The sequence below is a fragment of the Coregonus clupeaformis genome, chromosome 7 (genome assembly GCF_020615455.1).
Source record: "Coregonus clupeaformis isolate EN_2021a chromosome 7, ASM2061545v1, whole genome shotgun sequence".
NCBI classification, from domain to species: domain Eukaryota; kingdom Metazoa; phylum Chordata; class Actinopteri; order Salmoniformes; family Salmonidae; genus Coregonus; species Coregonus clupeaformis.
In genome coordinates this window covers 14029542-14045196 of record NC_059198.1, presented here as the reverse complement: position 1 = coordinate 14045196, position 15655 = coordinate 14029542, and the positions used below count along the sequence as shown (strand labels likewise).

Genomic DNA, 15655 nt, shown 5'->3' with positions numbered 1-15655 from the left:
AGACTCTCTCCAGAGTGGAAAAAAGGCTGGGCAGTCTCGTCCAATTAGGACAGGGACGGGGAGGGAATCAACCACCCCCGCCGTCGTGTGTATGGTTCCCCGTGTGCTGGTCATTGTAAGTTCAGTAATGGGGTATTCTCTGGTGTCCCCATGGACACAGGAAACTGGGAGGACTTTCCCCGGGGTCAGACACGTTGGGCCCACCAAATCCTTACGCACCAGGGTGGCCCGGCTACCAGAATCCAGTAAGGCCTCCACATCATGGTGATTCACAGTTACCGGGCAGGTGGGGGGGTCGATCTGGGCCGCCATCTACGACTCCCAAGAGCGAGGCAAAACGGTGTGTGGGTGCTGAGCTGGAGGACTCCGCAGTGGGCATAGGTTCATCGGCTGGTTTCCCACACTGCCAGGAGATATGTCCCATCTCCCCACACCGGTAACACTGTCGAGTTTCCCCCTCCTGGTGTACTCTTCTTGGACCCGCCTGGTTTCTGGCTCCCCCTGGAGCCGGGATAAGTCCTGACGTGGCTGGGTTCGAGACCTTGGGGTCCTTTGGACGGGTTCTTCCCATTTGTGGTGGGGCCGCACTCCTGGGGTCTTTTCGGGAAGCATTCAGCATCTCCGCTGTGGCCTGGTACTTTTCCACAGCTTCCACGGTCAGATCAGCCGTGGTCAAGGCCTGTTGACTGATGAACCGTTTTGCCTCATAAGGCAGGGCGCGTAGGTAACGATCCACCACAACGGCCTCCACCACCGCCGCTGCTGTATTCCTCTGCGGATCCAGCCATTTCCTTGCGATTCGGACAAGTTCATGCATCTGCGCCCGAGGAGGTTGGTCTGGTTGGAAGGTCCAGCTGTGAAAGCGCTGGGCCATACCAAACTTTGTGAGTCCATATCTGCTGAGGATCTCAGACTTCAGGGCATCATAGTCAGTAACCTGGTCAGGGCCCAGGTCCCGGACAGCATTCAGCGATTCCCCGGTTAGAAAGGGGGGCTAACAGACCAACCCACTGTTGCTTGGGCCAGGCTTCCCTAGTGGCCGTGGCCTCAAATGCATGCAGGTATGCCTCAATGTCATCGGTAGCTCCCATCTTAGATATAAAGTCACTTGCCTTTATTGGGCGGGTATTTTTGGACCACCCTCTGTCTCTGCAACTGCAATTCCTCTGCCTTCAGAAGGTTGGCTTTCTTTTGCTCCTCCAAGAGAGCCACGTTTGCTTGCATCTGGGCTTGCTGGCCAGCAACAAGGGCTTTCAATATGTCCTCCATTTCAGTCGGCGGGGAGCCTACGGCCAACTTGGAAAACTGGGTGATCAAACCTTCGGTATCCTCCTCTGACATGCACTATTAACGCTTGAGCGTGCCTGTATTCTCCACCATCTGTGACGTCACGAGAGGCTACACAGCTTTCAGCGGGATTGCTCAAGTAGTGCAAGGAGACAAGGTTCAAACAAAACAAGGATTTTATTATAGGTCTTGGGAAATTAACGAAAATATAACAAAATTCTGTTCTCTTGTGGCTCTTTAAGGGTTAACAGTTCAGGGATGTCTCTTCCACATCCAAAATCATAATTCTCACTCGCTCAGATAACTTTTCCCCAGCCTTACTGTAGTCCACGTTGCAGCTAGTGGCCAACCCAGCAAAAAGTCCTTCCAAATGTCTCTCACGTATTTCCACAGGTGCATATATCCCAAGGTGAGTATTTCCCAAAGGTAAGTATCTCCAAATCCTTATATTCCTCATGGAAGTGGACGTGCAGCACTCTTGTCCTCCAGAGAGCCCAGGTTGGAGACTGTGTCTCTTCACTTCCCCCAAACCTTCAGCTCATCAGCTCCTCATTTGTTTCAGCTGCGTGGGAAGATTGGCCATAGAGGGGTGGAGTTCCCGACCATACCAGCAGATGGAGCCATAGCTGTCTGGGTTTGCAGCCATCTCAGGGGGATGTAACGTCCCTCCAGGACACAGCCTCTCGTGACATCACAATATATATATATATATATATATATATATATAAACAAATATTTGTCCCTGCAGGAGGCCTTTTGCCTTTTGGTAGGCCGTCATTGTAAATAAAAATGTGTTCTTAACTGACTTGCCTAGTTAAATAAAGGTTAAATAAAATAAATATAAATTATCTGACTGTACAGCGCATTTTTTCTAAATTGCGGGTGAGGGTTGGTGCAGGCATCAAATTTCCACTTTATCACATATAGTCAGGCAGTTGCGGATGTGTTATTAGCAATTGCAGGCGGGTGACAGACAGCTGACCCGCGCATCATTCAAATTTTTGTATGAACCAAAAATATTATTATTTCTATTCTCTCAGCAACACCTTGAAATGTATGACTGAGTGACAGCCAGAAGTACTGGGTAGCCCATGTGTTTGTTTTCTTGTGGGAAGCACCACAAGAATACCTCATTCCTCTCTTTCAAAGCAAATATAAAAAGTGTCTGTGTGTGTGTGTGTGTCTGTGTGTGTGTGTGTGTGTCTAAAGATGGTTTAGAAGCATATGGCATTTTTTTCTTAAATGGAAAACTGCCTGACCTTTGTCTATGATGGGTTTGAGAAGATTGAAGCTCAGCAGACGCTAAGTACAGTTATATGAAACACATTCTAAACTGCTGATAGACATTTAGTGTTATGTGGGCAGCTTGTCTCTCCCTTTTCTGTTTCCCTTCCTCCTTGTTTTGTCCCCTCTTTTTCTGTTGTATCTGTATGTGTGTTTGTCCCCTTTATGTGGGTGTGTCTGGAGTGGATCAGGGGGCGTGCTCAGGATCTGCCTCTCCTGTGCAGCTGCGGGTTGTTTCCAGTGATTCCTGCCTACGCAGCTGCATCCTATTCTCTCATCAACCTGCACTACTTATTCCTGGGCATGGCTCTCCACCGGCGCCAGATCGTTGTTCTTACCAGAGCGGTAACTTGGCTCACCAGTAAAGTTATTTTGTCTTTGTCTTCAGCCTGGCTCTCCACTCTCCTTAACCTGTCGTTTGTTTTGTCTTTAGTTTCGGACATATCTCCCAACCTGCCTGCCTTCCTGCCTGTCGGTCTGCCTGCCTGCCTGCCTGCCTGCCTGCCTGCCTCAGCCTCTCCTTCCTCCGGAGCCGACTAGCCCACTCTGTTCCTTTACTTCAGTTGTTTTTGGACTAAGACAATTTTAACTTTGATTAAATATTTTTGTTTCTTCCACTCCCTTTGTCGTGTTGTTTCTCTGAGTGCTGGGTTGAACCATAGCCTAACAGAACGATCTGGCCATGGACCCAACAGAGAAACAGCACGGGGCAAACAAAGACAGCTTCCAACAAGCTATCCAGGCTCAAGGAACGTTGCTAGGACAGCATGACCAGTTGATTCGGACTCTTGTGGAAGATAATCATCAACTGCTGAACCAGGTGACTCAGTTAACTACACACGTCTCTAAATTGTCTGTTATCAGTTCTCCATCTCTCTCTGACCCCCAGTTTGATGCACCCCAAGTTGTTTCCTCGGACACTAGGCAGGCTTCGTTCCGTCGGGAACCCCCTGTCACGTCGCCTGAACCGTTCAATGGAGAATTGGACAAGTGCCGGGGATTTTTGCTTCAGTGTGACTTGATTTTTCGGCAGAGACCACTGTCGTTTTCTACTGATTCATCTAAGGTACATTATGTTCTGGGGCTGTTAAGAGGGAAAGCTCTGGTTTGGGCTGAGGCTGTGTGCTCAGATCAAACTTTGACTGGATTGACTTTTGCTGATTTCTCTGCTAAATTGAAGACTGTTTTTGACCATCCTGACCATGTGGGTAATTCCTCCAAGATACTTTTTAATTTGAGGCAGGGTTCTAACAGTGTGGCAGAGTACTCTATTGAGTTCTGGACGTTGGCAGCGGACTCCAAGTGGAACAATGTGGCACTTCAAGGAGCATTTCTAAACGGTTTGGATGAAGCCATTAAGGATGAACTGGCTGCTCGTGATGAGCCACATGATTTACATTCTCTCGTTTCCCTGTCCATCAAGCTAGACAATCGGTTGCGGGAGAGGCGTCGGGAGAGAGGCGATCGGCCACATCTAGGAGGACGAGTTCCCCAGCCTTCAACCACTCGAGTCTCGCCTCTCCGGAGTCGGCAGCTTCTTGTTCCTGATTCCATCCCGAGCACAGAGGAGGAACCTATGCAAGTGGGTCGAGCTCGACTACCTCCAGCAGAGCGGCAACGGCGCCTCCAGGCGGGTGAGTGCCTGTACTGTGGAGACGCCACACACATTCTGGCTACATGCCCTAAGCGGCCAAAAGACAAGGCTCGCTCGTAACGGTGGGTCTACTTGCGAGCCCAGAGTTAGATCCTGAACCCATCATTCCCCGATTACAAGTACCTGTAACCTTACGTTTCCAGAGTCATTCCCTGCCACTCTCAGCTCTCATAGACTCAGGTGCAGAAGATAACTTTATTAGCCACCAGTTCGTTACACAAGCTCGTATCCCCATGGAGCCACTACCTACCCCCATTCGGGTCACAGCCCTTGATGGGCGCCTCCTCGGGGAGATAACTCATCAAACCACCCCGTTTCCCTAGTGATTTCTGGCAATCATTGTGAAAGCATTCAGCTAAGAGTTATGTCTGGCTCAGCTACCTCCCTAATCCTTGGCTTCCCCTGGTTGGCTCTTCACAACCCACAAATTGATTGGACACGTCACACCATTCTCAGTTGGAGCACTAACTGCCATTCCGAGTGCCTGAGGTCAGCGGTTCCCCGCACTAAGTGTAACCCAACTCCTCCCTCAGCTCCTCTTGATCTGTCATCTGTCCCCAAAGAATACCATGACTTAGCGGAGGTTTTCAGTAAGGACAAGGCTCTGTCTCTACCACCACATAGGCCTTATGATTGCCCTATTGAACTGCTTCCTGGTGCTCCCTTGCCCTCTAGTCGGTTATACAATCTGTCCCGACCGGAAAGAGAGGCAATGGAGCAGTACATTGGTGATTCTCTGGTCTCGGGCATAATCCGTCCCTCGTCGTCTCCTTTGGGTGCAGGTTTCTTTTCGTGGAAAAGAAGGACAAGTCGTTACGCCCCTGTATCGATTTCAGGGGTTTAAACAACATAACTGTTAAAAACAAGTATCCCCTTCCACTCATCAACTCAGCTTTTGAACCTCTGCATGGCGCCACAGTGTTTTCCAAGCTCGACCTCAGGAATGCTTATCACCTTGTCCGAATCCGAAAGGGAGATGAGTGGAAAACCGCTTTCAACACTCCACTGGGACATTTTGAGTATTTGGTCATGCCCTTTGGGCTTTCAAATGCCCCTGCGGTTTTCCAAGCCATGGTGAACGATGTTCTTAGGGATTTTTTGAACCGTTTTGTCTTTGTATACCTGGATGATATTCTTGTTTTTTCCAAGTCACCCGAGGAGCATGAGTCACACGTCCGTCAAGTCCTTCAACGGCTCTTGGAGAACAAGCTGTACGTCAAAGCAGAGAAGTGTGAGTTCCACAAACAGTCTACATCGTTCCTTGGATTCATAATTGAGAGCGGGCAGGTGAAGGCGGACCCCGAGAAGATCCGGGCAGTGACGGAATGGCCCACACCCACCACCCGTAAGCAACTTCAACGATTTTTGGGCTTTGCTAACTTCTACCGTAGATTCATTAAGGGTTTTAGTAGAGTGGTGGCACCCCTTACAAGACTCACATCTCCTAAAGTCCCTTTTCGGTGGTCCCCTGAGGCGGAGCAGGCGGTAGGGGTTTTGAAGGAACTGTTTTCCACCTCCCCGTGTTGATACACCCCAATACCTCTCTGCAGTTTGTTGTGGAGGTGGACGCGTCGGACTCAGGTGTGGGAGCAGTCCTCTCCCAGCGCTCCCCCCACTGACCAAAAGCTTCACCCCTGTGCTTTTTTCTCCAAGAAATTGTCACCCACAGAACGGAATTACGACGTTGGAAACCGGGAACTGCTGGCGGTCAAGCTTGCACTGGAAGAATGGCGGCACTGGCTGGATGGAGCTGAACTGCCGTTTGTGGTCTGGACTGACCACAAAAACTTGGCTTACATCCAAGCCACTAAGAGACTCAACTCACGCCAAGCCAGATGGGCCCTGTTTTTTAGTAGGTTTAACTTTATTCTTACATACAGACCGGGGTCAAGAAATGTTAAACCAGATGCTTTGTCCCGCCAGTTTGCTGACCCTTCGGAGACCAGCGAGCCTGAGGCAGTCCTGCCTTCCTCATGCGTCGTGGCGGCTGTTCAGTGGGAGATCGAGTCTCTTGTGAAGACTGCACTTGCCACGGACCCGGGACCGGGTGATGGACCTCCCAACCTACTCTTTGTTCCCGAGACGGTCCGGTCTCAGGTGTTGCAGTGGATTCACACCTCCCGTTTTGCTGGTCACCCTGGGATGAGACGCACGTTGACGCTGCTTAGGAGACATTTTTGGTGGCCTTCAATGGAAACTGACGTTCGGGCTTTTGTGGCAGCCTGTTCAACCTGTGCTCGGGGCAAAGCCTCCCATCAGTCCCCTTCGGGGCTGCTGCTACCCCTCCCAGTTCCCAGCCGTCCCTGGTCCCACATTGCCATGGATTTTGTCACCGGCCTACCCAAGTCTGAAGGTAATGATACTATACTTACCATTGTGGACAGATTCTCTAAATCTGTCCACTATATAGCATTACCAAAATTACCGTCTGCCAGTGAGACAGCGGACCTCCTAGTCCAACATGTATTCCGTCCCCATGGAATACCTGTGGACATCGTATCTGATAGAGGCCCACAGTTTACTTCCCGTGTTTGGAAGGTTTTCTGTTCTGCTTTGGGTGCTTCCGTTAGTCTGTCCTCAGGGTTTCATCCCCAGACCAACGGTCAAACAGAAAGAGCCAATCAAAACCTCGAAGCAACCCTTCGTTGTGTGGCTGCTCAACATCCATCATCCTGGGCCAAACATCTGCCCTGGATAGAGTACGCCACAACTCCCTCACCGCCTCTGTCACCGGTCTTTCACCCTTCGAGGTTACCATGGGTTATCAACCCCTCTGTTTCCTGCTCAGGAGAAGGAATTGGCTGTTCCTTCGGTTCAGGAGAACCTCCGCCGCTGCCAGAGAGTGTGGAGCGCTCGGGAAGCATTGCTTCGGACCACCGACAGGAACAAGACAACAGCGGATAGGAGCAGGACTCCCGCACCTGTGTTTCATCCTGGTCAAGAGGTTTGGCTGTCATCTAAGAACGTACCTCTTCGTACCAAATCACGCAAGCTGTCTCCTCGGTACCTGGGTCCGTTTGTGGTGGAGTCCATCATTAACCCCGCTACGGTTCGTTTGAAGTTGCCTTCAGCCATGAAGATACACCCTACTTTCCACGTCTCCCAACTGAAACCTGTGTCCTCCAGCCTTTTGTGTCCGCCGGCTGATCCACCTCCACCTGTTCGCCTCATTGACGACCATCCGGCCTACACCGTCAGTAGGCTCCTGGACTCTCGGAGGCGGGGTAGGGGTCTCCAATACCTAGTCGATTGGGAAGGTTATGGACCAGAGGAGAGGTCTTGGGTCCCTAAGCGTTTTTGTGTTGGATCCTCAGCTGATCACGGACTTCCATCACGACAACCCTGACAGGCCTGGTGGGTCGCCAGGTGGCGACCATTGAGGGGGTACTGTTATGTGGGCAGCTTGTCTCTCCCTTTTCTGTTTCCCTTCCTCCTTGTTTTGTCCCCTCTTTTCTGTTGTATCTGTATGTGTGTTTGTCCCCTTTATGTGGGTGTGTCTGGAGTGGATCAGGGGCGTGCTCAGGATCTGCCTCTCCTGTGCAGCTGCGGGTTGTTTCCAGTGATTCCTGCCTACGCAGCTGCATCCTATTCTCTCATCAACCTGCACTACTTATTCCTGGGCATGGCTCTCCACCGGCGCCAGATCGTTGTTCTTACCAGAGCGGTAACTTGGCTCACCAGTAAAGTTATTTTGTCTTTGTCTTCAGCCTGGCTCTCCACTCTCCTTAACCTGTCGTTTGTTTTGTCTTTAGTTTCGGACATATCTCCCAACCTGCCTGCCTTCCTGCCTGTCGGTCTGCCTGCCTGCCTGCCTGCCTGCCTCAGCCTCTCCTTCCTCCGGAGCCGACTAGCCCACTCTGTTCCTTTACTTCAGTTGTTTTTGGACTAAGACAATTTTAACTTTGATTAAATATTTTTGTTTCTTCCACTCCCTTTGTCGTGTTGTTTCTCTGAGTGCTGGGTTGAACCATAGCCTAACATTTAGGGTTTCATTCCATAAACGCAAGCAGTCAGTCAGCTCCTTTGATTGACGAACTGTCAAACAGATTGACAGACCCTCAAGAAAGACATCTGTTACACATATTGGAGAGGACATGTATTTCTCTACCAAAGTCAGAGCATTGCTTGGATATATGCAACTGTCTTAATATCATGGATATTTTTTTTAATGATTTGACAACCACAAAATCGACAGGAGTTACAAACACACTAGCACGATGAAGAGCAGGCCCCTGATGTTGCCAGTTTGGCACATTGCCTGGGCATACTCACTGGTAACTGAGGTTGGAGGAAGGAGAAGGAGTGCCACTGTGGAACAATGTCTGCCTGGAAGGAGAGGGTCTATTTGTGAGAGGCACAGTGCTAACCACTACACCGATGATACAAGCTAATGCATCAGCTTAATGGCCATGCATTCCAGACCAAACAAATAGCAGAAAATTGGCATATTTTAGCTATTCCTGTTATTGCTAGATAATGTAATACATCACAGTATATGTTCTCTTCAGCATTTCCCATCGGTCTTCTTTCTCTCGCCCCCTCTCTCTCTCCATCTCTCTCTCTTTCTTGCACCGGCAGACACACACACACAGACACACAGATAAAGAGCATGCTCACTGACAACACTCAGCCCTGATATTACCAGTTTGGACAAGCATTCTTCCTCTTCGAGGGGGCAGGAGTTTTGAAACAAAGCACAAGAAAAGCCTTCGGCTCCTTAGCTCTGATGAGAGCTGTGAGTTTGTTTTCAATTTACGGTTATCCCAGGAACACACAAGTTTCTCCAAAAATAGGCAGTATTACAGAAAGAGAATGGGGGAGGGGGGGTTGAATAATGAGCACCAGATGCCTTACCTTCGGCGGTAGCCACATTCTTTGGAGCTTTGGTCGGTGTGTGATCCGTACTCGAACTAATGTCAGAGGAGATGCTGGAGCTACCTTTACCTGTGGACAAGGAAAACAGTCAGGAAATACATACATAGATGTTACACTCATGAAAGATTGTCTATTGATTTTGATAGGGTGAGATATCTGAAAGGGTTTAACCAACAGAAGAATAGCATACTATGGAAACAGGGAGAGCCATCTCTGCTGTCTTTTATTACTTCTACCTCCCTCAGTTTCAGTTGGACATTTCACCTTGGCATGTGTTCAACATTTTTGTTGGTTGCTTCCTATGATAGTGTGTCCCCTATTCCATTTAGAAAAGGAATCTCGTTTCCAACAATTCCCCTTTAACCTCTGCTTCCAAGAAAACTGAAAAGACAGAAGGGAAAGGCTGTCCTGTCAGAGAGGGAAAAGAGTAATCACATATGATCTGCGATTGCAGCTTCATGGGTCCTCTTGGGCCATTCAGTGTAGTGGTCCCAGCTGTAAGCAGTATTCTGTATGTAGAATAACTAGATGTATGGTCAGTACTCAGTCGTACACAGCTTAACTATATGCTGTGAGTTTAGTCTAGAAGGTTGGTTTCTAGCTGTTTTCTTCTCCATGAAAAGCTGCTGATGACATGCTTTCCTCACACTCCTCTCTGAGAGCCAAGAGGCTGTTAGTGGATATTTCTTTTTTGCTGCACCTCATTCCTCCATCAGATCATAAATGCAGCTTTGTGGCTTCGCTGAGCTGAAGCGAGGTCAGTGCCTTCACCCAGCGTGAGAGCCTCCTAGGTCTTCCCAAGCAGTTACACCCACACAACACACGCCTATGTACAAATACTTACATCAAGGCCACTCATGGACATGGACTAGACAACGCCAGAGAAATGTGGTAAACATGCATGAACGCTGTGAGAGGAAAGTAAGAGCGCTGGAAGATGGCTAGTGCTAAAACAAGCTGCCCCCAGGACACAGCTTAGCTTAGCCGTTGAAAGAGGTAAAGACGTCTTAACACCTCATTTGTAATGACTATACTAAAACCAACCTCACCAGACTAGTAATTTTCAAGTGCAACTTCCCCTCCCACATAAAGCCTACATACAGTGGGGAAAAAATGTATTTAGTCAGCCACCAATTGTGCAAGTTCTCCCACTTAAAAAGATGAGAGAGGCCTGTCATTTTCATCATATGTACACGTCAACTATGACAGACAAATTGAGGAAAAAAAATCCAGAAAATCACATTGTAGGATTTTTAATGAATTCATTTGCAAATTATGGTGGAAAATAAGTATTTGGTCACCTACAAACAAGCAAGATTTCTGGCTCTCACAGACCTGTAACTTCTTCTTTAAGAGTTTTCTCTGTCCTCCACTCGTTACCTGTATTAATGGCACCTGTTTGAACTTGTTATCAGTATAAAAGACACCTGTCCACAACCTCAAACAGTCACACTCCAAACTCCACTATGGCCAAGACCAAAGAGCTGTCAAAGGACACCAGAAACAAAATTGTAGACCTGCACCAGGCTGGGAAGACTGAATCTGCAATAGGTAAGCAGCTTGGTTGGAAGAAATCAACTGTGGGAGCAATTATTAGGAAATGGAAGACATACAAGACCACTTATAATCTCCCTCGATCTGGGGCTCCACGCAAGATCTCACCCCGTGGGGTCAAAATGATCCCAAGAACGGTGAGCAAAAATCCCAGAACCACACGGGGGGACCTAGTGAATGACCTGCAGAGAGCTGAGACCAAAGTAACAAAGCCTACCATCAGTAACACACTACGCCGCCAGGGACTCAAATCCTGCAGTGCAGACGTGACCCCCTGCTTAAGCCAGTACATGTCCAGGCCCGTCTGAAGTTTGCTAGAGTGCATTTGGATGATCCAGAAGAGGATTGGGAGAATGTCATATGTCATATGGTCAGATGAAACCAAAATAGAACTTGTCGTGTTTGGAGGACAAAGAATGCTGAGTTGCATCCAAAGAACACCATACCTACTGTGAAGCATGGGGGTGGAAACATCATGCTTTGGGGCTGTTTTTCTGCAAAGGGACCAGGACGACTGATCCGTGTAAAGGAAAGAATGAATGGGGCCATGTATCATGTGATTTTGAGTGAAAACCTCCTTCCATCAGCAAGGGCATTGAAGATGAAACGTGGCTGGGTCTTTCAGCATGACAATGATCCCAAACACACCACCCGGGCAACGAAGGAGTGGCTTCGTAAGAAGCATTTCAAGGTCCTGGAATGGCCTAGCCAGTCTCCAGATCTCAACCCCATAGAAAATCTTTGGAGGGAGTTGAAAGTCCGTGTTGCCCATCGACAGCCCCAAAACATCACTGCTCTAGAGGAGATCTGCATGGAGGAATGGGCCAAAATACCAGCAACAGTGTGTGAAAACCTTGTGAAGACTTACAGAAAACGTTTGACCTGTGTCATTGCCAACAAAGGGTATATAACAAAGTATTGAGAAACTTTTGTTATTGACCAAATACTTATGTTCCACCATAATTTGCAAATAAATTCATAAAAAATCCTACAATGTGATTTTCTGGATTTTTTTTCCTCATTTTGTCTGTCATAGTTGACGTGTACCTATGATGAAAATTACAGGCCTCTCTCATCTTTTTAAGTGGGAGAACTTGCACAATTGGTGGCTGACTAAATACTTTTTTTCCCCACTGTACACACACACACGCACACACACACTCTTTTAGAGGAAATATAATGCAACTCATATGCCTTTCGTGTTCAAACTGCTGTATGATATCGGTGACATGTTGTGGTGACATCATAAAGACAGCACATCTGCTATGGTTTCCACCAAACTGAGTCACATTTTTTAAAAACATTTTAGTCATTTAGCAGATGCTCTTATCCAGAGTGAGTGCATACATATTTTATTTTTTTCATATTTCACATCATCATGATAGAGAACCATATAGATGTTAAAGTAACTCTCCAGTGTTTCCAGATTTCTAGGAAATATGACCTATAATTAATTACAATATGAGTGAAATAGTTTTCCTTCCAATTTTTTAAAAACTAAAGTATGTTAAAAAGCAGCTTTTCTGTGTTGGAATGGTGTGGGCGTACCCAACAACAGAATGGTGTGGGCGTACCCAACAACAGAATGGTGTGGGTGTACGCCAATCATTAAAAACATGAATGTAAGTAGACAGCTGATTGGCTAGCTCAGCCAATGAGCCAACATGACATCATGTTCTGTGAGGAAAAAAATAGCAAGCATTTTTTAAATGGTCTGTTTGAGATATAAGTTTGAGATGGATTTTTGAAGTGTTTTTTTCTCCCAATTTATGCTTTGGCCACAAATAGAGATTTTTACTTTAAACTCTGTTCATTTTAGCCTGGATTGTACACCTCCTTTCCCTGGGGTTTTCTCATTTGGCCAGAATTCCATCCTCCGTCCTCTCTCCTCCGTGACTTGGAAACTGATAAGTGTTTGAGGAGGGTGTCAATTCATTAGTAGGCATACTGAAGAGTGTCCTCCCCTCCTCGATAGCCACCTTTCATCGAGGACACTCATGTGTATCATAACGCGGAAGCGTTTTGAAATCTGCCACACCCCCTTTGAATCAGCTTTTGTTTTGTCAAAGGAGAAAAACATGCAGATGTTTAAAAACAATATGCTATTTATTGTTTTATCTATAAAATGTCTGGCACAACTAACTTAATTAGTTTTGAGCACGTTACACATTTATTTTGGGATCCACCCCTGTAAACGTAATTTGCCTAATGACACGCGAGTGGAGAAGGGCAGTCTCCTTTCAAGCAAGCGCATTTCCATCCATGTTCATTCTCCTCGTCGACTCTCCTCGAGAGAAGACAGGGGAGAGAGGATGCAGGAGGTGAGAAAATCTAATTGATAAAGGCCCCCCGTCTTTGCTGAGATATTACTGGAGAGAACATTAGTCTAACAGGACGAGAAGCAGATATGAGTTTTACAAATTGCGCCGACCTCATGATTCCTGTCCTTGGAGGGAAATATCAGCACACAGTTGACACATTCAGAGGAAGTGGACCTGTGAAAGGCACCTGAGAAATGCTTGTTGACATTTCTGGAAAAAAAACGCCCTTTCCTGTCTTGTGCTTATATAATGTGTTGGGAGAGTTTTGCTCCATTTTAGTTATTGAAGTGTGATTTATTGTGGTGGACACTTGGAAACAGATGTGTAAATGGACCGAAATACACTCTATGAAACATATTAACACGCTGCTGTTTGATAACCTCAATATCAATATTAATGTTAATATTAATGCTTTACTGCATAACTTGTTTGAAGGTTTTCATTGGAGCTGCATGCAACGTATTGTGCTACAGGCTACATCATTGGGTAAACATAGGCTAGTTCAGAGTCCTCCTGTGGAGAAAAATGAACAGCTATGAATCCTAAGCCACCCAAGTAGTGTTTAAGCTGATTCTCTCTCCAAAATGAACCATGATTTCTGTTGTAACACAAAAATATGTATTTACATAAGGAGTGACCCACAAATGGTCCAATAAAATGGTCTGTTAAAATCTGAGGAAGAAGCCTTGAGGTCTGAGGTGTTGAACTCGGCAAGAGCTGATGAGATATGCCATCTAGAACACAAATAGCCCAAATAGTCATTCTTTGTAGATTTCCATATTTTGACCTTGGTAGAGGAATTATGGTATGTGTATGGTCAGTGGTGGAAAAAGGACCCAATTGTCATACTTGAGTAAAAGTAATGATACCTTAGTAAAAAATGACTCACGTAAAAGTGAAGGTCACCCAATAAAATACTACTTGAGTAAAAGTCAAAAATTATTTGGTTTTAAATATACTTAAGTATCAAAAGTAAATTTAATTGCTAAAATATTCTTAAGTATCAAAAGTATAAATACTTTCAAATTCCTTATATTAAGCAAATCAGATGGTACAATGTTCTTGTATTTTTTTAATTTAGGGATTGCCAGGGGCACACTCCAACACTCAGACATAATTTACAAACAAAGCATTTGTTTAGTGAGTCTGCCAGATCAGAGGCAGTAGGAATGACCAAGGATGTTCTCTTAATGAGTGCGTGAATTGGACCATTTTCCTTGTCCTGCTAAGCATTCAAAATGTAACAAGTACTTTTGGGTATCAGGGAAAATTTATGGAGTAAAAAGTACACTATTTTCTTTAGGAATGTAGTGAAGTAAAAATTACTAAAAATATAAATAGTAAAGTACAGATACCCCAAAAAACGACTAGTACTTTAAAGTATTTTTACTTAAGTACTTTACACCACTGTGTATGGTATGTGTCTCAGTCAGAAATTAGGCTATTATGCTCTTTTGATGTAAGAGTCACCCTAAACAATGGGGGCTATCTAAGGTCCTTCCATTAAATGTGTATCTTGAATTTTTGCAAGACAACATAGGCTATTATCACAATTAACAATCCTTCTATCTCATCTTTTTTATGTTCCATTATATAGGTTGTCACTATTATGCAATGAGGTCTGATGTTTACTTCCCATACAGTAAAGTCCCCTCACCTGGTACAGAAGGCCTATCGGCTATAGGCTAGATGGAATGATCATGTGCATAAAATAATGTCTGCCATATAACTGGTTATAACCTACTTCACTTTAAGAGTAAACACCCTGGCATGCCTTTTTGGTACAGGAAAGCTCTATTTTTGTATGCAAAAAAATATTTGCTATTAAATGCGTACTTGAGCAAGGATGGATAAAGGCCTTCTGAAAATAGACTAATTAATTCAGTTGTGGAACAGAACAGAAGATTCCAGTATATTCTAATACAAAACCATCAAGGTTGAATTCATAAGACATAAGTTAGTTCTCCGTAGTTGGTTGCCCTGGCGAATGTTTCCTTCAAAGTTTCCAAATACTCACCCTCACTTCCATACTGTTTCCCATTGTTCGCACCCATCCTAAAGAATGCATAATCTACATGCAGAACTCAGGGGTATCCAAAAAAGCAAAAATCCAGGATAAGTGTCCACACAATATCATATAGGGAAAACGAAATGATCACATAGAATTAAGGAAATTCAAAAATAATATTTGTCATGTCATCGAATGGCTAATCCAGATGTTGACAGAATAACGGGGATAGAAGACGTTTCAATTTTTACGCAAACCAATCCAGACTAGAGTTTCCAAGACCGTACGGGCAACGTAACTTCTCTATCCAAATAGTTTGTTCAACTCCAAAACTTCGGGGCTGCATTGTTCGAATAAATCCAGCATCAGAATAATATCAAAAAGACGTTTTAAATTAAACCCCCTAAATGCAAGCAGCTGTTGCGGGTTGCGTGCAGTCATGGAGGCGTCCAGAACCATACCCAATCACTTCTGGCAATGAAGGGAAAACTCACTCCACTAGTCCAGATTTAAAGAGACAGTCCACCTTATTTAAAGGGAGATGATGAAATACATCAGAGGGAACCCCTTCAGTGGCAAAATTTTACATGAAGCAAATAATACAACATTGGCATTGCACAGCATGATAGGCTACGATGAGCACACATTAGCTTTTGGATATACAGTATGTGA

General features: G+C 45.8%; 1 protein-coding gene across 1 annotated transcript in view; it reads right to left on the bottom strand.

Moving 5' to 3' along the window:
• Positions 1-15433, bottom strand: part of LOC121569933 (F-box/LRR-repeat protein 7-like) — a 55967-nt gene extending 40534 nt beyond the window's left edge. The window contains exons 1-2 of the mRNA XM_041881285.1: positions 14993-15433; positions 9080-9169 (exon numbers count right to left, since the gene is read on the bottom strand). Coding sequence (XP_041737219.1) covers positions 9080-9169; positions 14993-15029 — 127 coding nt within the window. The 5' untranslated portion in view covers positions 15030-15433. The remainder of the gene's footprint in view (positions 1-9079; positions 9170-14992) is intronic.
• Between the last annotated feature and the right edge of the window lie 222 nt (positions 15434-15655).